Source organism: Astatotilapia calliptera, chromosome 5, assembly GCF_964374335.1.
Source record: "Astatotilapia calliptera chromosome 5, fAstCal68.1, whole genome shotgun sequence".
NCBI classification, from domain to species: domain Eukaryota; kingdom Metazoa; phylum Chordata; class Actinopteri; order Cichliformes; family Cichlidae; genus Astatotilapia; species Astatotilapia calliptera.
Genome location: NC_137426.1, coordinates 24,985,021 through 25,012,077, shown reverse-complemented (window position 1 = coordinate 25,012,077; position 27,057 = coordinate 24,985,021). Strand labels below are relative to the sequence as shown.

Here is a 27,057-nt window from a genome sequence, read left to right as displayed (position 1 = left end):
CAGGGTCGGACTAGAGCCTATCCCAGCTGTTTGTTGTGGATTCAAACCTAGGACCATGCTACTGTGAGGCAACACAGTTCACCACTGTGCCACCCCAAACCATGTCATCTGACCTAACTGGCAAATGTAAAAATGATCCACTTATCTATCATGGGTCACTCAGACTCTAAAGGTTTGGTTGTGTGGGAACAGTTTGTGAGTTTTACTTCAGACTGAGGAGACCCAAACTTCATCCAACTAATCGAATCGAGCATTCCATGCACGATTTTGTATAAAAAGATCCACCGCACAGGCAATGGTAAACCGCTACTCCCCAAATGTAACATCCCCTGATCCTGTGTGAGGGGATAGACTCTTACTGCAGTAGGCATTGCTGTCATGCTTTACTGCCATCTTGGAGGAAGGGACTATTTTGGCAGGATAATGTGGTCACGCCACAGAGTGAATAGGGGGTCTTGAGAGAAGAGGGCAGAGATAAGAGAATGGAGAGCATTCCATTAAAGCTCGCGATTGCATCAAGCCAAGGCTCAGGGAAGACTATTCTGCACCGAATACCCACCGCAACACCCATCAAGTGCAAGGTGCATCTGTTACCATGGTACCCGGCGCAGGCAGCCCCTTTCATGTCTGTCAAGATGGGGAGGGAGAGAGAGACTAGCAATATGTTAGTCTCGCCTGCAGTTGGAGCTGAAACGGACATGCGAGTGCCTGTGTTTGCTTGTATGTATGCGTTTGTAGCATAGATACAGGCGGCCCAGGTTTTAAGATGCCGTACGCTGACAGAGGCTCGTCACACAACATGAATCATTTAGCCGCCACAGCAGAGCTGGAAATGTCACGTCTCATCAGCATTGTTCACGCCTTGGTGCTCCTGCACCATTCACATCTCCGGCAGCGGAGTTGAAGGACGACTTGATTAAAGAGAGAAGCTGAGATTTTAAATGCAAACAGACATTTATTGCATTGGGAAGCAGTGGTGTACATTTTCCCCACAAATTAATTTGCAGTACTGTAGCACTTCATGAGATCAGAGTCTGTTGTGCAGTTGTCCAAGCAGTGTGTCAACTTTCCTTTTCGACAAATCGCTACAAAGTTTCGATTCCAGGCTCTTTGATGGGATTACTCGCTCATCATGCCGTCTCCTTCCATATCTGCTCTTTCCAAGGAGTAGGATGCTACTTTCTCACAGTGGAAAATGCTGACTTGCCAGATAGGCAATCCAATAACAACAGGAGAAACTGTACAAGGAACATATCCAAAATTTTAAGCCAAGCTATCTGCTAATGTCTCTCTTATACAAAACTATATTTTTTGTGTTTTTGCTACAGATTTAAAACAGTTTTAACAAAAAAAAGCAACATCAAGTACATCATTCCTTATTGTAAACCACAATCAACACTAACAGTAAATAGTACTTTGTCATAATCTTTATTACAAGATATTAGGCCACTGTACAAATCAGTGTGAATCGTACAGTACAACGCAGAGTTAAGACTGTTTCTCGAGGTTTGTCATTCAAAGCTGTATACGAGGTGCTTCAAGAATACACAAGATTTTCAGAATTTTCTGCCATGCATGCATGATTTTATATTTGCCATGCATGAGTCGGTATTTCAGTGTTTTAAGAAAGAGCCCTAAAAAATGGCAATCCAACAAAACAATTAAACTCAACGAGTAAATGTATAAAGCACGAAAAATAACAAGTTGTCCGGTACAGTATATCCCTCATGAGATTTGGCACACACAATAATGCACAATGCAATATAAATAGTCTTTTTTTTTTGTTATCAATAAGGTGTGTACAGTCAAGTTACAGTATCAACCAATCCAGGTGAAAGCCTGGGAAGCTTACAAACAGGTGGGAGGTACACGGTATATAAATGACTCGTTAGCTGCAAAGTATGGTAACAAAAAACACTCAGGCAACATCAAGAATTGTTAAGTGAAAAAAATATCACTCTCGTTTGCTCACAGTTTTCTCAACATACAAAAAAAAACACTCCCTCAGGCCTTAAGTCACTGCAAAAGACATGTTCCCAAGGATCAATAATAAATAAAGTCTTCAACACGAAACAAACCAGTTTACCAATTCCCACTTTGTGCAAGAAAATATGGGCTACCCTTTCCATATTTACAAACTGCTATTCATTTGCCCTCGCTCAAAATGAAGAGCAGAACAAATGGTACCACAGGTTTGATTGATAAGATATAGGAGAATTGTGTGCTTTAGGTTTTATATTAGATTTTTTTTTGTATCCTGTCCCTGATTTCTGCATTTCGACAGCATTGCCTCCTGCCTTAACCCCCCCCACCACTGCACCCCTTGCCCTCCCCCTTCCCCATTGCCTTCCCCTGCGTTTGTATTTATGGCAAAACCCTGTAGTTGAGGGTGTGTGTGTGTGTGTTAGTGTAAGTGTGTGTTGGGAGTGAGGGGGGAGGGTCCACTTGGGGGTCTCCTTTGCTGCCATCTCCCACCCCTGCCAGCATGTGTCATCCGGACAGCCATGACTGACTGGGAGAGGAGGGTGTGGAAGTGCTGCTTGCTGCCACATGAGAGAAAGTGCTTATATACAGTGTCTTTGGATTAAAACTGGTAAATATCGCCATAAAAAATTTAAAGAGTGTCTTTTGAGGGGGGTGGTGTGCTGACCACTCTAAGCCTCTGCCGGGGTCTTCTCTGTTCCATTTTTCTGCGCTTCGTCGTCGCCATTCTCATCCTCAATCACAACTGTGGATGACAGGGGAGAGAGTTAATGAGGGGAGGGGAAGGGGGGGGACTCATCTTGGTGTGGCGTCTTGAAAATTCAACATCGACACAAGGGTGTCAAAGCCCTGAATCGTTAGTGCTGCAACTGTATGAGCATAAGTGATTTGTGCATGCATGAGAGCGTAAGCCCATGCAAAAAGAGCGCGATAACCACGAATGTGCATCGGCGCCTCTGATGCATATTTGGGAATGTGCAGGTGTGACTGTGTACGAGTGTCGGCTGTGCACCCACAGGTGCAAGTCTTATGTGTCTTTGTGTTTGCCCATGTCTCTGTGCACTACTGTATATAGAACTATGTCTGTCTAAATGTCTGTGCCACCACAACTGAGCCTCAGTTTTCAAGGACTATCTACCTTGGTAGATATGCAGGAATGCAGGACACACAAAAGCACATACATGGCCAGCCTGACTTGATCATGCAAACACAAAAATCTCCATCACACTGCATAGAAAATTCGTTCAGCCATTCATCTGGGAGGGGACAATCAGCACAACTCTGTTGAGCAAGATTCAGGAGGCATTTAGCGGCACGCACTGCGCATCCAACTTGTGTAGCAATGCGAACAGAATAATTAAAAAAAAAAAACAATACACACGCATGCAAACAGCAGACTGGTTCGCTGACCATACACTCGACTGAACATCTCGTCAAGGCAATAGTGTTGCCGATCTGGTTTCTCAGGCAAACATCCTTAAATATGGTGCACTAACAGCCGATGTGCGCATTCACCACATCACCATACAGGCGAAAACGCCTTAATTATATAATTACCCCGTTTGCTCCTGCCTATTTGCCCGAGTTTCGGCGGACGTTTGTTCTGTGAGCCGTTGAAGAAGTTGTTGGTGTCTTGAAGACGACAGGTGAAGGAAAGGTGTCCCTCGTCGCCCTCATTTCCATAATGACTCATATTTTCTTCGTTGAAAGGCAACACTTCCGACATCTCCAAATGCGTCTTTATCACCAAGGCGCACAAACTGAAATGTATAGCTCGTCGCCAAGCTTGAACCGGCTCCTTCGTAAAAAAAACAAAAGGGGAAAATAAACAATGAAATCTGCTGGCACGACCTAGCCCTTTCTGCGTGCCCAGAAGACACGTGTCTGTCTCCGTAGGTGCGCGACAGAAATATCAGTAACTCAAAATGTCCTCAGTTTCCCTGCTCGTGGAGGCTCGGCAACATTATTCAAAGAAAAAAGAAAATGGGGGGAGAAAAAATCCACGGGCTTTCTCTCTGTGCGTATTGCTTTGGAAATGGAGGCGCGCGTATAACCGAGCCGTGAAGCGCCCGCTGGTTTTGAGCGGCTGAACCCGTCGCACGGAAAATCTGAGGAAGAAATGCAAATTGAGGAGCGATGCAAAACACGGATCCCGGGGACACCTGGCGAGGGAGCTGTTCGGGGGTTTTCTGGTGCAGCCCAGAGAAGCCAAGTCCAGTTGGAGTGGTGGAGTAGTACTGCCAGTGCTCCTCTCTCCTCGAATGTGGACGCAATAAAAACAAATGGCGATTTGAAATTCGAAGGTGGCACGTAAATGGGAATCGATTCATATCTTTATGTGTGGAGGGGGGGAAGCAATTCCGATTGCGCCACCAGTTGACGAGCACGAAATATTAAAAACTCGAGCCTCTTTTATTAATTTTCAGATTTTTATTATTAGGGTTCGTGGGGTTTACGAGACCGTCAAACCTCACCAGATGATGGCAGTCTTTTCACAGGCTGGGATGTGACTTTTGGCCCCGTGGCGCACTTTAAGTTCCCAGCGGAGGCCCTGGTGCTGTTTTCACGTTATCGCCCACAGTATCTCGGGAAACTGCACATCAGCATTTTGGAGTGAAAAGCACGAAGGTTAGCATAAAAAAGCAGTGACTGTGTTTGTTTAAAATATAATCCATGTTACAGAAACGATGGCTAAATATCAAGTAGACCCCCCAGAAAGAAAACAGTATGTATGAATTTTTTTCTTCATAACATAATTATTCCAAATACATATGCTGTAATAGTATAATAGGATCCACACTGAGAACATTTCGCCTCATGTTAGCAGAGAAAGCCTGAAAAGGTGTTTGGTTAAACTGATTCCTCTGGAACTTCTTTTACCACCCACTGCTGTCTATTGTTTGCATTAATCTCACTTCTATAGGTATGACAGTACAATGGACTGTCTTACAAAACAGACAGGGCATGGAGGAACGGACAGGTATTCAGTCTTGAGATAGACTATCCTTTCTCAGAGGAACTTCCCTAAATATCATTACACAGACAATGAAATGAAAAATGATATTGGAGCCTGCAGCAGAGCTAACTTTTATGTGCCGTCATGACACACCTCCTCCCTTCGGAGCTGAGGTTACAATGATTTTATCAGAGGATCCTTCTTTCATATGAGAACATCTCAAAGAACAATATTTTTCACAAAATGTGGTTACATCGCCATCAAGACTGTTTTTTGGTCTTAAAGCTCCCAAGCAATGAAGACAAGTAACCTGATAAAATAGTAGCAGTAAACCCTTGAGAGTGTTGGATTGGGAAAGAGTGCATTTTCTTCTTGCAAATTCTATTTTTTTGTCTGCTAAATCAAGTATTTGTCATGTTTTCTTTCCTAAAGCTTCAGTGCAGCTGCTGAATAAGGTTTGATGCTAACATTATACTGAACTTGGCTCAAGTATGTCTTCATGGAATTAGAGCTTTATGACTAGTTAAATTAGATTTTCAAAAACAAAAAGAAAGAATAAACACTGCAGTAGTTAAAACTCAGATGAACTTCTCTTTCAGGCCTGTTTGGGTGTGGTTTGTTCAAATAAATGACTCCATATATTGTCATCAGATACTGACTCAAATGCTGCCTCAAATCCTTCATTGTTTTTGCTATCTTGCATTTATCAGAGTCACAGTGAGACAGGAAGGCAGGAGGGAAGATTGAGGGAGATGCCACGCAGCAAGGTGTAGAACCAAAGGGTGCTACACGTGGCTCTGAAGTGCGAGCTGTGGGGGAAGGATTTCAAAGTACAGACAGGCACGTGCCTGCTTTTAAACAGAAATGAAATAACAACTTGTTACAATCAAGGTACGCAGAAGAGCATTTCTGAATGCGCAACATATTACAGCGTAGCTGTATCAGTGATTCAGGCTACTGATGGTGATGTAATGGTGTGGGGGATATTTTCTTCGCACAGTTTAAGCCCCTTTTGTACCAGCTGAGCATGATTAAACACCACGGCCTACCTGATTATTGTTGCAGACCACATCCATCCCTTTATGATCACAATGTACTCATCTTCTGATAACTTGTTAAGGCAGAATAACTGGACATGTCACAAAACTCAGATGATCTCACTGTGGTTTCTTGAACGTGATAATGAGTTCTGCGTGGTCAGATAGCCTCCACAGTCACCAGAACTCAGTCCAGTCGAGCACCTTTAAGATGTGCCACGAAAAAATGGGGTCCAAGCAAGTTTTAGCATTTAATGAATTACTAGTTGAGTGTATACCACACGAGAAACTGATTAAAAATAAGTGTTTGTGTTTTTGTTTTTTTTTTAGAAAGTACATGATCAGATCTTTCTATTTATCTTTTTTGTACAAAAGTCAAACTATGACCAAAACTGATTTTTGTCATTCAGCATTCAGAGCTGACACAACTCCACACCAGCCCCAGAGTGTTTTATTGGCATCAAAAAACTTTCACAAATCTGTGAGCTCTATTACATTTACAGTAACTGTAAACGGTGCACATTCTAGTGAATCCTATAATCATAGTAATTATTTCAGAATATCCAGCGTTTAACTATATTCAAAAGGTGATCTGAATTATCACTGCAATGTTTTTCTCAACAGCCACTGCAGCTTCCAACAGAACCACTTCCTATCCATGCTAACTTAAATGTGTTTATGGGAATGTTTCCTTTCAGGCACAAATGGCTCCTTTCATTATCTCCACGGTTTGAAGCAACGCAGGTATGACCCGTAGATGGTTTGATCTATCCACCGGCGGAATCTGGACACGGCCGTGTAGACTCCAGGAAACTTAGCATCACCACAACCATTGCCCCAGGATACAACTCCATAGATCCGTCTGTCACACACCAGCGGTCCACCGGAGTCGCCCTGTAATAAATAACAATAAAACCCTTCTATTAGTTCCCATTTCACAATGTGACTCCTGGAAAAGTTTTTTGTTACCATAGTATTGATGTAAAGCTTCTTTAATTTCCCTGATGTTACATGATACACAAAGTAATACAAAGTGTCTGAACATGGGCGCCTCATAGGAGACTGTTTCAAAAAGCATTTACCGCCCAGGTGGGTCAGATATCCCAGGCATTGAAGGTTACTTGCTGTTGGTCTATTTTAGCTCAAAGAACAACATCAACTGATTCCCAAAATGCATAAATGTGAAAACTTTCTTATAAAAAAAAAAAAACAAGCAACAAAAACCTGAAATCGTGTAAAATGTGGCTATTGCTGTAAAAGGGACATGAAACAATACAGATATAACAGCTCATTTGCACCACTGAGCCCTGCTCCCTAAAACTAAAATAGCTGCAACACTGTCTGTGAAGCTGGATTTAAGAAATAAGTGCTTAAAGTGAAACTTTTAAAAACATGTTTAGTGCATCTTCTGTCAGTACGCGACGTCATGTGCTTGGTTGGTTGCGGCTAAAAGACTTACTTTAGTTTATGTTAGTTAACTAGCAACAGAATCAATAACCCACAGGAAAATAACAACACTAAAACTAAAAATCAGTTTAAGGGGTTCACTTTTGTGCTGCCCCTGGCTGCAACAATGAGTTTTATGTGAAGAAACCGAGGATACACTGTCTACTTTCACTCTCTCTCTTTAGCTGTGGCTGTTTGCTGTTTGGCTAGCTGCACTCAAATGGGAAAATCCACCTGTTAGCCGTAATGTTGAGGTTTGTAGAGCACTTTATAAATAAGAACAGCGAGGAGGAGTGTGAAGTCCAGAAATAAATAATGAGAAAACATGTTTTTATCTTGTGACTTTGGCCTATTGTTTCTTGGCTAATAACCAGGGGTGCACATAAGTGGTCCGCAGGTGCGGAAAATAAAATAAAAGGCGCGCACCAGATAAGAAGTTGCAACGCGCGTTTGCGTACATATAAAAGGCACTGTTTTTTGTCAGCTAGAGATGCACCACATCTCTGTGCGTTCATCATTTGTTTGAAGCAGGGTCGCCTCCTGCAACCACTTTTCCGAGAATACGCACTTCTTTTGTGGTTCGGACTCCTTCTGACATTTCTTTGGAGGTGGAGGAGCACCAAAGTAATTGCTTAAAGGAGCTTGCTTCTTCGACATCTTTAAGAGTTCTAAACAAATGTCTGTCCTCCTCCAGAAAATCTTATGTACGCAAACGTGCGTTGCTACTTTTTATCTGGTGCGCGTCTTTTATTTTGACAGTGAATGCGCACCTGCGGACTACTTATGTGCACCCCTGCTAATAACCCACATGATGTTATGCAGTTGTAGCTCCTGTAAAATTAAGTATAAGAAGGTGAAATTGTTGCCCTTCTTACAGTAAAAATTAGTTTACATGTTCCAATATTTAAATGTGCAGCATTGTGCAATAGTCTTGAGCCACCCATTGCATTTTCATGTTTTTCTTTCAAACATTTTTTCCAAGTTTTTGTTTGGGCATTGGCTGCTTTTTCACTCATTTGGGATTTGTCATTGGTTTTGGTCCCTGAGTTTTCAGTGTTTGTGAGTTCATATTTCCTTTGGATTGTGAGAATGTTTTATGTTTAGGTTTCATGTCTCCTTGGTGACTTCTTCGTTTTTTTAATTACCTTTCCTGCACCCTGTTTGGATTTTGCTTCTTTATTGGAAGAAGTCCTGCATTTAGGCTACCCTCTGGGCTGAGTTTCTGTATTCCTTGTTTAGCCAGTATTCAGTTTCCAGTCTATTCAGTTGTCGTGTTATTTTCAAGTTGTGTTTAGCTCATGTTTTGTATAGACGCTTATGGTGTATAGCCGTGTTATTTGGGTCTGATCTATTCTTTTTTCCACTGATTGTCGAGCCTTCAGTTCTTGTTAGTTTCAGTTTCTGCTGACGTTCCGATTTGCTTTGAGTTAGTTTCTCTTTGTGTTTTTTTGTGTTCCAGTCTCATCTGCTTTTGACCTTTTTCTGTGCTCCCCCGTGTTAAGTTAACCATTGTTTCCCATTCAGATGTGTCTTTCTGTTTCATTTTGGTAACTGTTCTTCTCTTTGTCTGGCGTTGTGTTCACTTCCCCCACCTCATTATTCCTATAGCTTCCAGCTGTGCGTCCTACTTGTTGTGTATCTGCTTATTATCCTGTGTGTGTATATATTGTCTCTACCTCATTTCCTTGCCCCCCTCATCCCTATGAGTGTGTTAATGCCAGACCTGTTTTACAGAGAATCTTTTATTACTGAATGATTCAGTTCATGTTTGTGCCACAGTTTCATGAGAGAACATTTTTTTCTATGAATCATACAAGCTTTAAAGGGGCACCTAAGTCAAGATGTGAATAAGGGTTGTTTCTAACAGACAACTTAGCAAACAACCAATTTATCCTTAGCCAGATAAATTGGTTTTATCTGGCTAAAATGTAAACTTTTTGCAAGAGCTTAATCAGAAAAGGTTTCTGTGGAAGGGTGGCTGTCAAAAAGCCATTTTTAAGGTAAGGGAAGAGGGAGAAAAGACTGAGGAATGCCAGATTATACAAGAACTGGACTGAAAATCAGTGGTGACAGGCCTTATGGGCGATGAATCCAAATTTTGTCTACAGCTATCTTGGCGTCAACATGGTGGAAGCATTGCAGCCAGTGATCTTGTCAAAAGTGATGGAATTATGAACACAGAAGTATCATGGGATACCATGTAGACAGCATCTGAATGGCAACAACTGTGTTTTTAAGGATGACAATGATCTCAAACAGCAAAACCATATCTGGATAGAAAAACACCTGAACACCGTCAGTCATTGCATCAGCCTCCCCAGAGCCTGGACCTCAACATTACTGAAGCAGTGTGGGATCATCTCGATAGAGACAAAGGCAGCCAACATCCAACAGGTGCTGTGTTTCAGTAATTCACTGCACCTGTTTCCCATTTCTTTTTAGCAAAATATAAAGAAATAATGGACGGCTTAAGACTTTTGCATAGTACCATATCTCATGTATAATGCACTGCATGTGTGAAATACTCACATGTGGCTTTTAGGATGTAGTGGTGAAGACAAATTCCAACTGGCCAACAAGGTATGGATTTAAACTTGACTGAGTACAGCTGGTCTGCTTTTCCTTTAGAAAAGTTCTTTCTGTTTTTTGTTTTAATACTTATCTTTGAATCATATTATTAAAAATCATTATTATTGCTTGAAAAAAAAACCAACACACAAGGACTTTGTCAAACACACAGGTTTTACATAGAGTTTATTTTAAACTAGTCATTCTCTACTTTGCCGAAGGTGAGACATAGCTTACTCACATACCACACGCTGAATTTCGTGTAAATTATTCTTTCACACCAACGACCGGGCTGAAACTCTTTCACGGTGCAAATAACCAAATCATAGGTTATTTTTGCTGCTATGTAAGCGTTTACAGCAAAACTCCAGGTTTTCAGTCGTGTTGCTACTTTAAGGGTTGCTTTTCTATCTCTTATGCGATTATTACAACTGCAGTAATGTTTCAGGACAAACAGGCATGTCTCCTTAATAAAAGCTTGTAGCTCGAACCAACACTGACATGATCAACTGTATCCTTACACTGTCGGGGGAAAGAGGTTTCCAGAACTGTGTTATTGTTTTGCTCTTAAGTGAGATGATAAAAGTAGGCTCAGCTTGTGCTGTGTGATCACCATGGATGGTACCTCTGAGAGTCTATTACTTCAAAATTAGTTTCTTGCCTTTTCAAAACATCAAATGAACATGCTTGGCACAGAGGGCCGCGGCGGTGTCCAACACTCACTTAGCTTGCAGCTGAAACTTTTAAAAACATGTTTTTTTTTCCTGATTAGTGAAAGGTGGTGTCTTTGTTCTTTGTACCTTGCATGCATCTTTGCCTCCAGTGCTGTAGCCAGCGCAGATCATGTTTGCTGTGATGTTTCCATTAAAGGAGTCGCTGCTGTTACACCTTGCAGTTGAGACAATGGGCACTGTGACTGTCCTGAGTGTGACAGGCACCTGGCCTCCTTCCAGACTATTGTAGCCCCACCCAGACACCCGACACACGTGGCCTTCAGCTACACCTGTCCCCTGCCTGGGAAGAGGCGCCAGCGACACGTATTTGTTCAGAACCATGGGAGCCCGCAGCTGGACAGAAAATTGTACAGTTTCCACGTGAACATGTTTTTCTTTTAAAAAAAGAAAGATGTAACAGATTAAACTTTAACAAACCACTGGTAACTTTTCTGCACCGATTCTGTGGCACCTTAATGAGCATGATGTCTGCGTTGTTGGTGCTCCTGTTGTACAGGGGATGGATGACCAAGATGCGGGGCTTAGCGTACTGCTCAGTACCCTCAAAGATGTTTACCTTGTAGTCGCCTGCCACTATCATCATTTGCTCTGCCCTAAAACACAGAAATCCATGTTGCATCACATTTGTTAACAGAGCACTAAAAAGATGTAATCGTGTAATCGTGATCTCTTTGAAAGAGGAAACAAAAGAAGCCTTTTCCCACAAATAATATAAGCTTAATTAACTATTTTTTTGTATTTTACTAAATGAATGAAAGACAAAGATAAAGTAAAACGACCTGAATACAAAGTCAAACTCGAAGTGTGCACAGGGCTTGATCGTGACCACCATGAACTGCTTGTCTGCCAGTGAACAATGGCTTACTGTGAGCAGGCGGGGATGGGGACAGTGTGACAGAAATATGGCCAATTTCCTACATCCAGACAAGATCACACTTCACCGTCTTTCTCAGTGATGCGCCAAGGTCAGCTGACTAAATCGCATCTGTGTGCTGTTTGACTTCCCACTGGCCCCCATAGAGGTTGAGTTTGTGTCCTGACGTTACCTACCCACAGCAGAATGAATGTTTGCGTTTAGGCATCTGTTGGGACCATCTGCTCGCAATAGAAAATCATGCCAAGTTAACTCTGAACCACAGTGTACTGAAAAAATGCCAGAGAAATGTTCCCGTCTGTGAAAGTGTTTCAGATTTATGGTGGAAGTGTACATATCCTCATCCTTGATTTGTGGCTGACAATCCATTCTTTTGATCAGCTACATCTGAGTTCACAAAAATGAAGGCTGTAGAGTATAGCCAGCCCACATTTGGAAATGATGCACACAACCTGCAGTGCCTAGTGGACATTCCAGGTTACGTAGATAACCCTCTGATGTATTTACCACCTTCGGTCAAGCAAACTGCACCCTTGGCTCCCATAACCTCTGAGCTTAAAGTTAACATATTTAGTTGCTGCTTACTTACTTCACTTGTTCTTGCTACAAGTTGCTGAATTTCTTGTACCTTTTGCAGTCCCTTGTTTGCTACGATGCTGTTACTCTCTTACTGTGTGGATGCCCATAAATATTACATCTATGGCCATGCTGGTGGCTCTCTGAGGCTCTCTTCTCTCACAGCGAGAAGGTCCTGCGTTCAAAATCCAAGCTGTGGCATTTCTGTGTGGAGTTCAGGTTACTGTGGCTTCCTCCAACAGTCTAAGACATCCATGGGCTTAAGTTAAATGGTGTTAAACTGGCTTTAGGTGTGAATGTGAGCCTGAATGGTTGTTTGTCTCTATGTGTTAGCTCAGGAAGATTGGCAACCTGCCTCTCATCCACCCCCCTTCGACACTTAAGTAGATAAGTGGAAGAAAATCGATGCATGTTTACTATGACGTACTAAGATCCCCTTGTTACCATAGCACTATACCTCTTTGAAACGTCCAGCCACCAACTCTTATGAAATAATAAAACTGAGAGGAAGGCTGTGCTCAATGATATTTGTTACTTTCACATAAGCTTCTTCTTTTTTTTTTTGGAGTTTAGAGGTATGCTACAGTATTTGAGTGCTAAAAGTTTGAACTTAGGAGATCGACCAAGTTATTGCAGTATATGCTGTTGTTTGTAGATTACTCAATTAACTAACTGATAAACCGTAGTTGGATTTTTTTAGACACATGAAACTTTAGAAGTCACAGATTGCTGCTAATGATTGATCTTGAAGATTCTTACCCGATGTTGCAGTGCGCTGCAGTCAGGACCCAGTACCTGTGAACTAGTGATCCACCACAAAAGTGTTGGCCGCTGGTGCTCTTCAGTGACACGAGGTATTTGATGGAATTTGGTGCAGCGGTGTGACCACCTACTATACGGCTCTGCATGAGCACACGGCCTGTATGGAAACATTAGCAAGCCAAGAAAGGAACATAAGTTGCGCGTGTTCTGTTTAACTTATCTTTGAAAATGAATAGGATATGAGGAAGTGGACTTTGTGAAGATTAGACACAAACGAGACACGGACTAACTCTCAGTATCATCACGCTGAGACATAAATTGCCAAGAGTTTTTCGTAAGTACTAAGATACGTTTCTCAAGACCTTTGATTCTTCCCCCAAAACATTAAAAACACACAAAAAAAAATTCAAATAACATTTACAACATTTTCTGACAGTGGCTTAATTATAAAAGGAAACTGTACAATTTGTAAATTTTGAAAGATAGCTACAAAAATGTCAAAACAAGATGCAAAAAAGAGAAATGGACTCCCAGCCACCATCTCCCTCTCCAGACTCTTTTTTTGTTAACAAGGTGATGCACTGAAACATCAGCGTACACACCCATCAGAGCCTCTGCGCGGCGGCAACAGAGGATCTGATGACATTAGGTCTTTCACTTGTTACTGCTTCCCTCATTCACAAAAGAAAAAGAACAAATAGATTATATGTTATATATATTTTAGATTGCATAAGACTCATATTACATGTTCCTTCTTTTTTTTTTTTCAATTTCATCCACAGTATACTCTGTCTCAGTTGCTCACAGTCCATCTAACATTACTGAACTGAATTTGCTCTCCCTCCTCTGCCTCCCAGATTGCTGCCATCCAATGTTGGTATCAACCTTCAGCACACCCGTGCACCCATGTACACTCTACCTTTTATCAGTCCCCCCCCCCCCCCCCCCATCATTAGCAACAAACTATGCACCGTTTTGAGCTGAGTTGAGAGTTTTAAACGATTTCTGTGCTTTAGGTGTGTTTAACTTCTGCCTCCTGAGGAAAATAAAAGTGCTTGCAGAAAGGTTAAATGATAATTTACCATTTAGGGTTTTGCTAAAAGAGTGATTGATTCAATAAATTAGCTTAGGCACACATCTGGGAGAATGGGAGCTAATGTTTTAGTAATGTGGAAAAACTCTGATTGGATATAATATTTTAAATCAAAGAAAGCTTGAATCTTTTGTTAGCAAAACTATAAAAACAAAACATTAGATACTCACTGTGGACTGCCATAAGCTCCAACAGCACACAACATAAACACATAAGCAGGCTCGTCATAGCAGAAGAGGTTTTTGAGCTGTTGCACCATACCAGCTGCTGAACCACTGCAGTGTCCTCTGCTCCTGTCTGCAGCCTGGTCATTCATTCCTCACAGGAAACAGTGGGTGTCAGCCCCACCAACCTTTATCCTCGAGTTTCCTTGAGGAGTTTTTAATTTCATTGTTGATCGTGCAGCAGCGCGAACCAACACTGTAACATTGATTGAGGAGGAAAAAGAGGCGAGAGAGCAACAAAGTTCACATTCAAAACGTATCTCCTATCACAACTCTTCCTTCTGACCCTCCTGACTTGTCGAAAGGCCTTACATTGTTACTATGGCAACACTGTGGTGAGCAGGTTCATCTATACTGTATCAGGGTGCTCTGTCTGTGTCATCATCCAGGCTTATCCCTGTTGAAATGTTTCAATAGTCTCTCTCTCTGTGAGTAAGAGTGTGTGTGTGTGTGTGTGTGTGTGTGTGTGTGTGTGTGTGTGTGTGTGTGTGTGTGTGTGTGTGTGTGTGTGTGTGTGTGTGTGTGTGTGTGTAGACTCGTAGCAAAGCCAAGACAACGCAGAGGTATTCTACGCACAAGTGTTTCTCTGTGTGAGTCATCATCCATCACTGAATCCGTGTCAGCAATGATAATAACATATTATCATCAGCCCGATGATGATCATCACCACCCTTCTGGCAAGTCAGCATCGTCCACAGCATGGAGGGAAGAATCTCGCCTGACCTCCTCTTGTCCCACATTTACAGTAAGCTGAATAATTGATGCTTCGCCTAGCAGAATAGGAGAGGGAGAGCTTTGTGTGGCCTCCAACTGTCAGGTGTTTCCTGGGCCAACACTAACCCGCCTTCATACAGTAATTTTCTTTCTCCCTTTCATAAATTGCTACAAAGCACATAATTCAAGTAAATGGTATGGAACTATTGTAATACAATGGTAATATAAATGCATTGTTAAGAGGTCAGTTCAACTAATGAGATAAAACCACTGACTGTATACAAAAGATGGACAAAGCCACCCTCATACCACACAGTTACTTAGTTTTAAAGCCTTGAATAGCTTTATGGTTCTTCCCACCTCCATAATTTGGAGCCAGTGACTGTGCTTAAATGAGAGGACAGAGTGTTAAGTTACCACACGTTACCTATCAGTTGATTTAATTAAAAAAGCATCAACGTCACAAACACAGTAAAGAGGTCCAGTTCAGCTCACTCAATGAAGCCTAGCAGACAGCTACCAAATACAGCTCCTTGTTGGGCCTCGGCTAACGTCAACTTTAAGCTTGTACAGGTGTTATGAAAGAGTAAATTAGCTCGTTCGTCATATAATTAGACATACATTTCATTCCCACTGGTTGTGTTTATCAGTTTTACAAAAAATTCAAGCAATGATCAGTTTTATATTGGGGCGTATTTCTTTTTCGTTAATAGAAAAAATCAGGGAATTGGTAGAAAATGTTTTGTTATAACCTTTTTCCCCCCAGTGTCTGATTTGCTAAATGTCAACTCTTTAAATTAAAACCAGGACATATGTTTTTGCATCATTATTTGTTTAAAATAATTATTAAAACATGAGAAATGTGTTTTTAAAACTATTTGATTCATTCATATGCTTTAAATTGCACTGTAAAAAAATGCGTGAAAAAGCAAAAAATGTTCTGGAAATTTTCTCCCAGTACATTTGACACTTTTTGTGACATTTTCCATAAATGATAAAAGTGTAAAATTGAATGTTTATACATAACAAACATCGAAAGATTTCATTTCCTTCATCTGAGGTGATTTTAAATTCAGTGTGGTAAGTTTCTTCCTCTCTAATTCAGTATTTCTCTAATGTCATTGTTGGTACAAATGCTGTTATATTCTTGGATACTTGTTTTATATATTAGTGTTTCAACAGTTTAGAGAAAATTTGTTTTAATTTATTTAAACATGAGTCCATTGTCATAGTTCATTATTATTATTAGTAGTAGTAGTAGCAGTGTTTATATTGTACAATATGAAAAAAGTGTTCTTACATAGTAATTACATAAAATCATGCAATTCACATGATATTTTTAGAAGTAATGGAACTAACCACTCTTATATTCTCTAGGTACAGTATATATTACACTGAGTATATAAATACACTTTTCTACCAGATTAACCATGTGCAATACTTGTATGAACAAAGCAATGATGTGATGGCTCGTTTTGATATGATTGAGTGGTTTGAAAGGATGGGTTCCTACTGAAGTTTGTGTCATTTGATCCATGACAATTACATTTGGAAAACTGCAAAGTGCTCCGTTCTCTTTTCATTGCTATTACAGCGTTACAACTGCAGTATTACATATAGTTATATATAGATAGTTTTTTTTTTAATCTTTTGGGAAGATAAGGTTATCCTCTACTGAGAAGCTGAAGAGAGAAAGGCTTCATATTTATAAAAACACCTACCTTTATCTTAAATACAGGATTCTCTTTTTCTCCTAATCCGTCCTGTCAACTGTGTGATTTTTGTGTCATAAATCTTTTAAATGTTGGCAGACATGCAATGAAAATTTCTAGAGAGGAGTCTTACATAAGGATGATTAGTAATTCCAAATTCAATGTAGTGTGGATTTATGGTGAAAAAAATATTTACCCTTGATGATATCAGCACACAGAAATCCATCAGACTTCATATTTTTAAATCAGATAGACATAAGACCTCAATGTGAAGCCTTTTTTTCAAGCATGTATAATCTTATCTGACTTCTATGACACGATTTGAGGGCATAGTACAGTTGTAAAACAACAACAACAACAACACTGAATTTGAATTGTTTGAAATTCAGTCTTAACTCTGACAGTTAATGGATCCATGGATTTCGCTGTGTAAGCGAGTTGAATATTTAGAGAAAAGTAACACTGGTCTTTTGGTTTTAGTTGATATGAAGTTTAAATTTAAAATCAATCAGTTATGGAAATAAAAGACAGGCTGTAAACAATTTTTATTTATGAAGCTGAACCTTTTAATGTGGAAGTCCGTGACAATTAACTACAGACGTTGTATGGGACCGACTCACTTTGGGAAACAGCCTCAAGTTGCCATTAAAGAAGCTCACCTTTCTCAGTACTTGAGCTTACTGATCATCACTTGTGCCTGGCAGTGTAGGCGAATTAGGTATTATTTTCACAAATATCTTTTTGCCATGTAAATTTATGCAGATGCTCCTCTTTAAGCTATCCATACTGTGCATGTACTTTTGCCAAAGTCATCTGTCCTGCTCTGTCGCAAACACACACAAAGAAACCCTGTTTGTCGCATCGGCTTTGCACCTGAGGGAGAGCTGAGCATGCTATCGCCTTTCACCCTCACAGTTACAATGACACCTTGGGGAGTGAAGACTATATGGAGGTTATGGCCTGCAAACGAAATGCTCCAACGTGTGGGAACTCAGAATGGAAAAAACCCTTCTGGGAACCTAAATGAGAATGACACCTGGGAAGAGAAAACTCAGGGAGGAGAGGAGAGGAAGGATACAGTGTATACCTGCTCGAGCAGGCTAATCAACACAGGCAGGCTGTGGCACTGATTTCTCAGCTATGACAGTGAACATTTCTACAACACTAAAAAACATTACCCATAAGCTGTTACGATGTTTTCAAGACAACATTTGAATCAACTGTTCAAAGGATGTTTGAAGGATGATGACGAAAATGAAAAAGTTTGTTTTTAATTATAAAACATTTGCAAAATGTTAGCGCGCTGTGAAAAAGTAATTGCCCCCTTCTTAATTTCTTCTTTTTTCAGATATTTGTCACACTTACGTGTTTCAGCTCATCAAACAACCATTAAATCACAAATTAACTGCATGTTTTGGAAAGCTAAGTTCAATTTCACAATCCACACCCAGGCCTAGTTACTGCCAGACCTGTTGGATCAAGAAATCACTTAAACAGAGCCTGTCTGATAAAGTGAAGCAGGGTAAAAGATCTCAAAAAGAAACTCATCACGCCACGATCAACAGAAAGTCAGGAACAAATGATAAACAAATTCATTGCCATCTATAAGCATGGAAAAAGCTTTGGGACTCTAGTGAATCACGGTGAGATCCGTTATCCACAAATGGCTAACCCTAAGCCGACCAGAATCCTGAAAGAGAATGTCCGACCATTGGTTCATGCCCTGAATGCACCAGCAACACACCACCAAGTCCAAACCCCCCCAAAATGAAACAAAAAGTAAAATGAAAAACTGTACGTTTATCCTGGAACAAAAAAAAAATATTATGCAAATAAGAGTGGGCTAAAATTCCTCCACATTGATGTGAGAGAGTCATTCTCAGTTATCGCAAATGCTTCATTCCAGTTTTTGCTGCTAAAGGTGGCACAAGTAGTGGTTTTTAATTTAGGGGGCAATTACTTTCACACAGGGTCATGTGGCTTTGGATATCTTTTTTTTCCCCTTTAATAAATGAAATAATCTAAAATATGTTTTGTATTTACTGCGGTTATGTTTGTCTAATATTAAAATTTAAGATTTGCCAACAGAAACAGAACAGCCTGCAGTTTTTTACAGATGTGGTGTGGGGGAGCTGTTAAGGTAAGAAATTGTTCTTTTTAAGCTCGTCTGCTTGTCCATCCATAAACCCCTTTGGTAAACTTTAGTGACAATACTCACTGCATGCTTTATTTTCCCAGGTAATAAACTTTGCCATACTAGGACTGCACTGTAGTGGTGCTGTTACTTCACAGCAAAAAGGTTCTGGAAACCTGGTGGATACCTGGAGTTTGCATGTTCTCACTGTTCTCCACTACTTTGGCTTCCTCCCACATTCCAAAGACATGCATGTTCGCTTAATCTGTTAATCGCTTAATCTGATAATCTGTCAAAATTAAAACACTGTACGAATGTATGGCTAAAAGAGTGGTCAGTAGAAAAGGTTCTCCTCCAAGTACTCTGGCTTCCTCCCACAGACATCGATGTTAGGTTAATTCATTAGAAACTGGCCATATGTGCAAACACTTGACAATTACATAAGCTTACATAAGAGTCAGACTTGTTATTAAAAACATTTTGAGAATGTTGGGTCCTAATGGTTGAAAATGTGACACGTTTTAAAAGGTTTACCACCAAAACTTTTACATTTTCCTTTTTTAAGAAAACACCAGAAGAACAGTTTAGAGCAAACACTGAATCATATCGCTCTGCAAGTGTTTTAGAACAAAAAGATGACGATGGTGTCTTTTTATGTGGACCTGTGTGTGCAGGGGGAAGCAGACGGAAATGCTCTCACGCTCATCTCAGTTTAACGCAATTTCTGAGAATAAAATTTTCCTTGTCCAGGTAAAGAATAAATGCTGTTATATGTTCTGCCACATCTCAGGTTGATATCAGTCCTCATACTCGTGCTTTTGTCCTGCGCTCTCTAACACCACTGGATATACTAACAAGATGTCTGGTAGGTGTATTTTATCATCTCTCTGGCTTGTTGGGTTTCACCATTGCACAGCAATACTTTGTCTCCACCACTAGACAATAGGCTGAAGCTGTGAGAACAAAGGCCCCAGAAAGAAAGGTGTAATGAAAGACAAGGCTGGGGATGTCTTTTTTTTTCTTGTACTAGGTCAGACTCTCCTTTCTGTGTGTGAGAGAGAGACATTTAGATAAATGGTGTATCATGGAGGGGAATAATGAGAGTGACAGGTATGAACACAATATAAAAGAGGCCCAAGTTCTCAGACTTGTCTCGGTGTGAGAGGATTGTGTTAGAGCGTGTGTCCCAGGCTGTGCGGATTTATACTCGACTCCCAATAAGGTGAGGAAGCCTTGCTTATATAGTATTGCTCATTAGCAGCGCGGGTGTGGAATTAATGGCAGTGTACCAGCTGATTGTGTAATAAGAAAGTAAAGCTTAATCTGGATTTTCTTTATTTTTAATTAAAAGTTCAAATGACTCCATTTAAATGTAGAACTTGGACAAACTTTATGAATGACTTCTGTGTTAATGCCCATAACTTCACCGCACCATTGTATTCATAAAATTCTAACTTTGCAGGAGTTCATATTGCCACAGACGACATGTGTTGAGACTAGATTTCCCTTTGTGAGGTTTTGAGTACCTTGGCAGCTTTTTGTACGTGTGTGTTGTGTGTTTGTGTAGCGATTTTGTGTATTGATACTGTCACTACTATGCTACATAGATCACAAAACTCTGAGATAAAAGTTCTAAGATGTGATGAATAGTTAGTAAATGATGCTGGTAGTAAGAGTGCTAATGCAGCCTGTGTGAACAACTTTATTTGATGTATTGATACATATAATTTATTAGCTCTGGTATTTTTTTTAATTCGTGTGTGTGTGCGTGTGGAGTGGATACACTTACAATTTTAGGAACTTACAACAAATTGCGTTTATATGCGTTGGCATGTTTCTAATGTCTGCCTGTGCGTGGACTGATTTGGTCATTATGTTTGTGAAACCATCTTGCAACCTTGTTGTGTTTGGTTACAAATGATCGCACACGTCACATGAGTTTCCTATTTAGGGATTTTGGTTTTGTGCAAAATAATACCAGAATTTTTCAATCAAACTGATGATTTTACCTCATTAGTCTGTGCAGATTATAATTGACAGCGTATGAGATTAAAATGTCTGTTTTTTCCACTCTACAAAACATCTTCATGTATTTGTGATCTGTGATACTGACCATTGATGCTTATTTTTTCTTCTTGCACCAGTTACTATGATGAACCCGGCTCAGTCCTGCCACCTCTTAATGGCCTTCCTGTTTGTTGCTAAACTAACAGGTGAGTCGATGACACTGACTACACAGTTACGCAATATCTGACTTCAGGTATAATCTGGTTTCCAAAAAGTTGGATGTTTTGCAAAATTCAAATAAAAGCTCAGTGGGAAATGTGGGAAGGAAATTTCAAAGTATACGATTCAAAGACCATCTTCTAGATGCTGAAACTGAGAATTATCATTCGATGCCAGCAACAAAAGCTAAGGTAGTTGCAATTAAAGATTAAAAACAAAAGAGGCAGTGGGACACTGTACAACAATTTGAATTATTCAGTAATATGAGCGGTATAAACATCTTTAATTCTGAGAGGCTGAGCCTTTCAGAATTAAAGATGCAAAGGAGTTCACCTTTCTGTGAAAAACTGTACAAGTAAACGACTACAATTTAGGTTTAATGTCTTCTCAACATAAAAAATACTTACAGTACATTATATGATTAAAAAAATACAAAAACAATGCAAAATCCATATTAAATGGCCACAATTGTCAGGCAGTCTGACAGCACTGCATTGAAACAGGTCTGATTTTGCTCATGGACACTGGAGAAAGCCACTGTCTGTGAACATGGAGGGTCACTGCAAAGAAAATACCCCTATATGTATAGAAAATTTTGACATAATCCTTTGTCTCTGTGTATCTTAGGTGCATATGGGAACAGAATAATTGGGGGTACACTGGTAAACCCTTACACCATCAAATATCAAGCCTCCCTCTTGTACAGCAACTCCCATTTCTGTGGAGGCACCCTCATCCACCCGCAATGGGTGGTGTCTGCTGCCCACTGCTGGAGGGCGTAAGTTACTGCAGCTGTACATCAGGAGCACAGACACTGATCAAAACCTTGCATTCATATGTTAATACAGAGCACATCAATGTTTTGTGCTATCATTATAATTATTAATACATTTATTCCTTTTTAAATATTTGGACAACTTTTGTGTGTCTTTGATCAGCTGAACAATTATTCATGTCTTCCCCTCTTGTAGGAGTCACACGATTAAAGTGGTCCTGAGTCAGCACAGTCTCACCCAGTGGAATGGATTGGAGCAGATATTCAACGTCTCCTTGATCGTTAAAAACTCACAGTACAGCTACTGGATGCTTGACAATGATATCATGCTGCTTAAGGTAAGGGACAGCCATGACTAAGACCTCATGATTTATTGTTACTGTTTCTAGACATTTACCTTGGGATGGGAGGTACAGATAAGTGGCACACCCAGGTTGTAGTGTGCAAACAGAGCAGGATGCTTAAAGATGTTTAAATAGTTAAGAATATTTAGAATAATTAGAAAAGTACAGATTTTCTATTGTACCCGTGCATTAAAAAGTAGACATGTAACTTCCAATAAGTTAGTGCAAAAGTAGTTATAACAGTGGTAGTTGTTCAGTTGATTAGTGCAAGTTACAGCGCTGATGTAAACATCTATGTTTGTTGGGAGCAGTTTTGATTGTACAGCTGCAGGGAGGAAGGACCTGCGGAAACGCTCCTTCATGCATCTAGGATGCAGCAGTCTGCCACTGAAGTAGCTCTGCAGTTCAGCAACATTTACATGCATGGGGTGGGAGACTCTGTCCATCAGAAAGGTTATTTTGGCCAGAGTCCTGTCTCCCACCACCTGCACTGGATCTAGGGTGGATCCCAGAACAGAGCTGGCCTTCCTGATGAGTTTATCCAACCTCTTTCTCTCAGCTGTCGATAAACTGCTGCTCCAGCATACAACACTGTAAAAAATGATGGATTCCACCACAGAGTCATAAAAGGTCTTTAAAAGCGCTCCCTGGACTCCAAATGACCTGAGCCGCCTGAGCAGGTAGAGTCTGCTCTGACCCTTCCTGTAAAGAGCATCAGTGTTGTGGCTCAAGTCCAGTTTATTATTCAGGTGAACACCCAGGTACCTATACGAGTCCACTATCTCGATGTCCACTCCCTGGATGTTCACCGGTGTCAGTGTGGTGGGTCTGCGTCTCCGGAAGTCCACCACCAACTGCTTGGTTTTCCCGGCATTGATCAGCAGGTGGTTCTGCTGACACCAGTCCAGAGTTCACTGTCTGTACTCTGAGTCGTCCTCACCTATGATGAGGCCGACTATGGCAGAGTCGTCAGAGAACTTCTGTAGGTGGCAGCTTGGGGAGTTGATGGAGAAGTCTGCAGTGTAGAGGGTGAAGAGGAATGGTGCCAGCACAGTTCCCTGTGGGGCCCCCGTACTGCAGACCAGTGTATCAGAGACACAGCCCTGTGTCCTCACATACTGTGGCGTTCTGTGAGGTAGTCCAGTATCCACTGGGACATGTGGTGGTCCACTCCTGATAGCTCCAGCTTGTCCCTCAGAAGTCGTGTCTGGATGGTGTTGAAAGCACTGGAGAAATCAAAGAACATGATCCTCACAGTGCTTCCAGGCTTCTCCAGGTGAGTCAGAGCTCGGTGCAGGAGGTAGATGATGGCATCCTCCACCCCAATGCCAGGCTGGTAAGCAAACTGCAGCGGATCCAATGAAGACCTCACCAGGGGGCGCAGATGGTTTAGAGACAACCTCTCGAGGGTCTTCATCAGATGTGATGTCAGGGCTACTGGCCTATAGCTGCTGAGGTCGTTGGGATGGGAGTTCTTTGGTACCGGTACCACACAGGAGGTCTTCCACAGCTGTGGTACTTTGCCCAGCAACAGGCTCAGGTTGAACAGATAACCTAGGATGCCACACAGTTCATCTGCACAGCACCTCCGGACCCTGGAGCTGATGCCATCTGGACCTGCAGCCTTCCGCACCTTGATCTTGCGAAGCTCGTTCCTCATTTGAAGTGCTGAGATAGATAGAGTGGATTTTGGGGGAGGGGTGGTGTATGTTGGAGTCCACAGAAGCCTGGGGTGAGTGTGATGGCTGGGAGGTGTGAGATGAAAGACAGGCAGTCACTGAAGATGAGGGAGATTGCAGCAGGGGGGACTATGCTGGGGGAGGTGTGGGTGGTTGATCAAACCTATTAAAATATTTGTTTAGGTCACCCACCCCAAATCTCCTGCAGCCTGGGGGGTTGGTTTTTGTCCTGAGCTTGTCTTCAGGCTGCTCCAAACCCCTCTGATGTTGTACTGTTGCAGCTGCTCTTCTGTCTTCCTGCTGTAGTTTTCCTTCCCTTCCCTTATCTTCCATTCTAGATAATAGATAGAAGAAAAGTCTTTAAGCTGGTAAACAAAATTACCTATGTAGTTTATTTAGTATTACATCTGTCCTTTATAGAGGATTGTGTAATTGTGTTGCTGAGCTCTATTAATAATTTCCTGACTGATGATGAATCCCTCATTGAGCCAACAATAAAATGTTTTCCAGCAGTCGCGGAAAGTCGATTCTGTTCGTCTGGACATAGCATTTCCCGAGGCAGAAACCTTTTGTCACTCATCCAAGTGACTTCTTCAATCTCAGCTGACTGCAGGTTTGATGACCGAAACTAGCCCCATTGAATAACAACGGACCAGGAGGTCACGATCTTTAATATTCACCCTCTTACAACGCTGTGAGTGCTGTCATTCCTCAACTCTCTGTGAATAGTATCCATGGACATTTATCAATGGTCATGACAATTTGCATATTAATGATCATGAAACTGACCTCACAGCCTGTTGTGCTAGTTTCGATAATTATAGGAATGTACTGTTTATAAGTTTGGGGAAACCTGCAGTCAGCTGAGACTGAAGAAGTCACTTGGATAACGTGACGAAACGTTTCTCTCACTGAAAATCCTACAGAACAGAATCTACTTTGTGGGATTTCCTTACCTGGATGATTGAGTATGCAAGTGTGTCAAACGGCATAAACTATTATGTGGCAACAAAACCCATAATAGTCATTAAACCTTATGTTTTAACTTTGCCACTTTGCTTCAGTTCGTTGAACTTTGTGGGCATTCCCTCTGCACAGCTCTCTTAAGGTCTTGCCATAACATTTCAGTCAGGCTAAGGTCTGAACTTTGACTGGCCAATCGATTCTTTTCATTTTCAGCCACTCTGTTGTATATGTTACTGCCCTTGGGATCATTGTCCTGGTACATAAGCCAGTGACTCTAGAATACTTTGCTATACAGAGGAGTTCATGGTCATTGTGCTGTCTTTGATTTTTGCAACACGTGGTGCTGTGAAATTATGGCCAAACATCTTCATTGTTGCAGGAAGTCTTGTTGTTTCCTCAGAATCTATTTTGCAAACTTAAGTCATATGTATGACTTGGGTTGGGTATAAACAAGTATAGCTTGTTTGTCATGAACTTTAACATTTAACATGCTCACTGAGGCCTAGAGAGTCTAAAATGTAATGCTCCAGACATGCCTGCAACTTATCCTCTTAATTGCTATGGAAGCAGTGAGGGTGTACTCAGTTTTTACCAGAGAACTCTTTCCTTTTCACATTACTGTACCTCGCACTATGATTCCTTTAAGTTTTACCGAGTTTCAGTAAACGTTTCCACAAAGTTCATTTTAGTATCTAACATTGTTGGGATTCTATACCCACTATACCCTCTGTCTCCAAATCTATAAAACAGTAGTTATTAGCTAATAAAATGTGTTGTCATAATCTGAAGTTTTCACTAACTGTGATTTTATAATAATTGTGTTAACATGCTTTTGCATCTTTTTCTGAATCATTCTCTCAACCTGGCAGGGACTGCAGAAGAAAACTAGCTTTTATGGCTAAATATGACACTGTTAAATGATAGACTGAACGTTATATTATGTATGCTATGTAGACAATGTTGACTGACAGAAGGATTTGTTTTTTGTGGGTCAGCTGGACCGTCCAGCTATCATCAATGACATGGTCGAGCCAGCCTCGTTGCCAGACCCTAACTCTCTGCCACTGGAAAACCTGAATCTTTGCACAGTTAGTGGTTGGGGTGTTACCTGGATGTACAGCCAGAGTTTATCCCCCGAACTGAGGTCAGTGGAGGTGGAATTGTTCACCAGCTGCTGGAATTACTACCCCTTCAGGATCACAAACAACATGATCTGTGCTGGCTCTAGGAGTGGCGGGAGAGACTCCTGTCAGGTAACATATGTAAATACAAAAATTAAATACAAAAGAATGATACAAGACTTGGAAATGGACACTTCAGTTTGTCTATTTTACACTGATGACTTTGCATTTGTTTTTGCTTTTTAATGGAGTAATGCGGTAAACTTTAAATTGCCAAACAGCAGCAACAATGTCCCACTAACAAAAGCAATATCACTTCTAATGGTTGCTGGACTTTGCAGATTTTGTATTTCCTTTAAAAATAAACAAATAAAATTTGTCCTATCAGGTAACAAACACCCTGAAATCTTTTTTTTTTTCTTTTCCTTTTTCAGGGTGATTCTGGAGGACCTCTTATTTGTAACGGTAAATTTGAAGGCATTGTATCTTGGGGCATTGGCTGTGCGATTTCATACTACCCTGGTGTCTACACCAAGGTCAGAAACTACATTGGATGGATGAATCAGGTTATTGAGAACAGCTAATAACAATCCTTACCACTAGCTAACAGAAAATTCTACCTTGATTAAAAAAAAGAAGAAGAAAAAGAAACAAACTTGAATGGCTCCTGAAGGACCAAAAATGCTATGTTTATCTTTTATATAATTGTTTTTATATAATCACAGATATATTTGTTAAAGCTAAATTACCTGGAACCTACACCTGACTGACTTTTAGTCCCACTGACTGAATATCACCATTATGATACAAACTGAACCAGGTTTTACAATTCATTCTGCTAAAAACACTTTTTTATGTTACAGTTATATTACAGTGTTATACAGAAATGAAAACATTGTCATAGATTTTGGATAACGTCTGTTTCAGGAATTGTTTTTGCTCCTTGAAACCTTCTATTGTCCACTGACTATAAACATATGGACCTTAAATAAACATTTTCTGAGAATAACCTGTGTTTTTTTCGGTCATTAAACTAAAACTAAAACTCACTACGAAACTTCCTCAGAATCCGGTCAGGCAGGTGAGTCACACTTAAGTCAGAGTCTTGCCCAAACCCCGGTTTCATGTCACAT

General features: G+C 40.8%; 3 protein-coding genes and 2 long non-coding RNA genes across 5 annotated transcripts; 3 read left to right on the top strand and 2 right to left on the bottom strand.

Annotated features, from left to right (window-relative positions):
- Positions 1-1,412: 1,412 nt before the first annotated feature.
- camk2n1a (calcium/calmodulin dependent protein kinase II inhibitor 1a) lies at positions 1,413-4,076 on the bottom strand. The gene is made up of 2 exons (XM_026168389.2): positions 3,541-4,076; positions 1,413-2,728 (listed from the first exon to the last, which is right to left on the bottom strand). The coding sequence occupies exons 1-2, from the start codon at positions 3,707-3,709 to the stop codon at positions 2,655-2,657; spliced, it is 243 nt and encodes an 80-aa protein (XP_026024174.1). The 5' UTR covers positions 3,710-4,076; the 3' UTR covers positions 1,413-2,654.
- Positions 4,055-6,914, top strand: LOC145428933 (uncharacterized). The gene is made up of 2 exons (XR_013909286.1): positions 4,055-4,611; positions 6,675-6,914. It is a non-coding gene; the product is annotated as an uncharacterized LOC145428933 (long non-coding RNA).
- Positions 6,370-14,480, bottom strand: LOC113022701 (trypsin). The gene is made up of 5 exons (XM_026168385.2): positions 14,200-14,480; positions 12,934-13,093; positions 11,176-11,317; positions 10,791-11,057; positions 6,370-6,870 (listed from the first exon to the last, which is right to left on the bottom strand). The coding sequence occupies exons 1-5, from the start codon at positions 14,339-14,341 to the stop codon at positions 6,694-6,696; spliced, it is 888 nt and encodes a 295-aa protein (XP_026024170.1). The 5' UTR covers positions 14,342-14,480; the 3' UTR covers positions 6,370-6,693.
- LOC145428932 (uncharacterized) lies at positions 9,110-11,150 on the top strand. The gene is made up of 3 exons (XR_013909285.1): positions 9,110-9,422; positions 9,661-9,816; positions 10,861-11,150. It is a non-coding gene; the product is annotated as an uncharacterized LOC145428932 (long non-coding RNA).
- A 5,356-nt stretch (positions 14,481-19,836) lies between the features above and the next one.
- Positions 19,837-26,933, top strand: LOC113022702 (trypsin-like). The gene is made up of 6 exons (XM_026168388.2): positions 19,837-20,035; positions 20,958-21,026; positions 21,667-21,817; positions 22,011-22,152; positions 25,799-26,056; positions 26,359-26,933. The coding sequence occupies exons 2-6, from the start codon at positions 20,963-20,965 to the stop codon at positions 26,506-26,508; spliced, it is 765 nt and encodes a 254-aa protein (XP_026024173.1). The 5' UTR covers positions 19,837-20,035; positions 20,958-20,962; the 3' UTR covers positions 26,509-26,933.
- Positions 26,934-27,057: the final 124 nt, after the last annotated feature.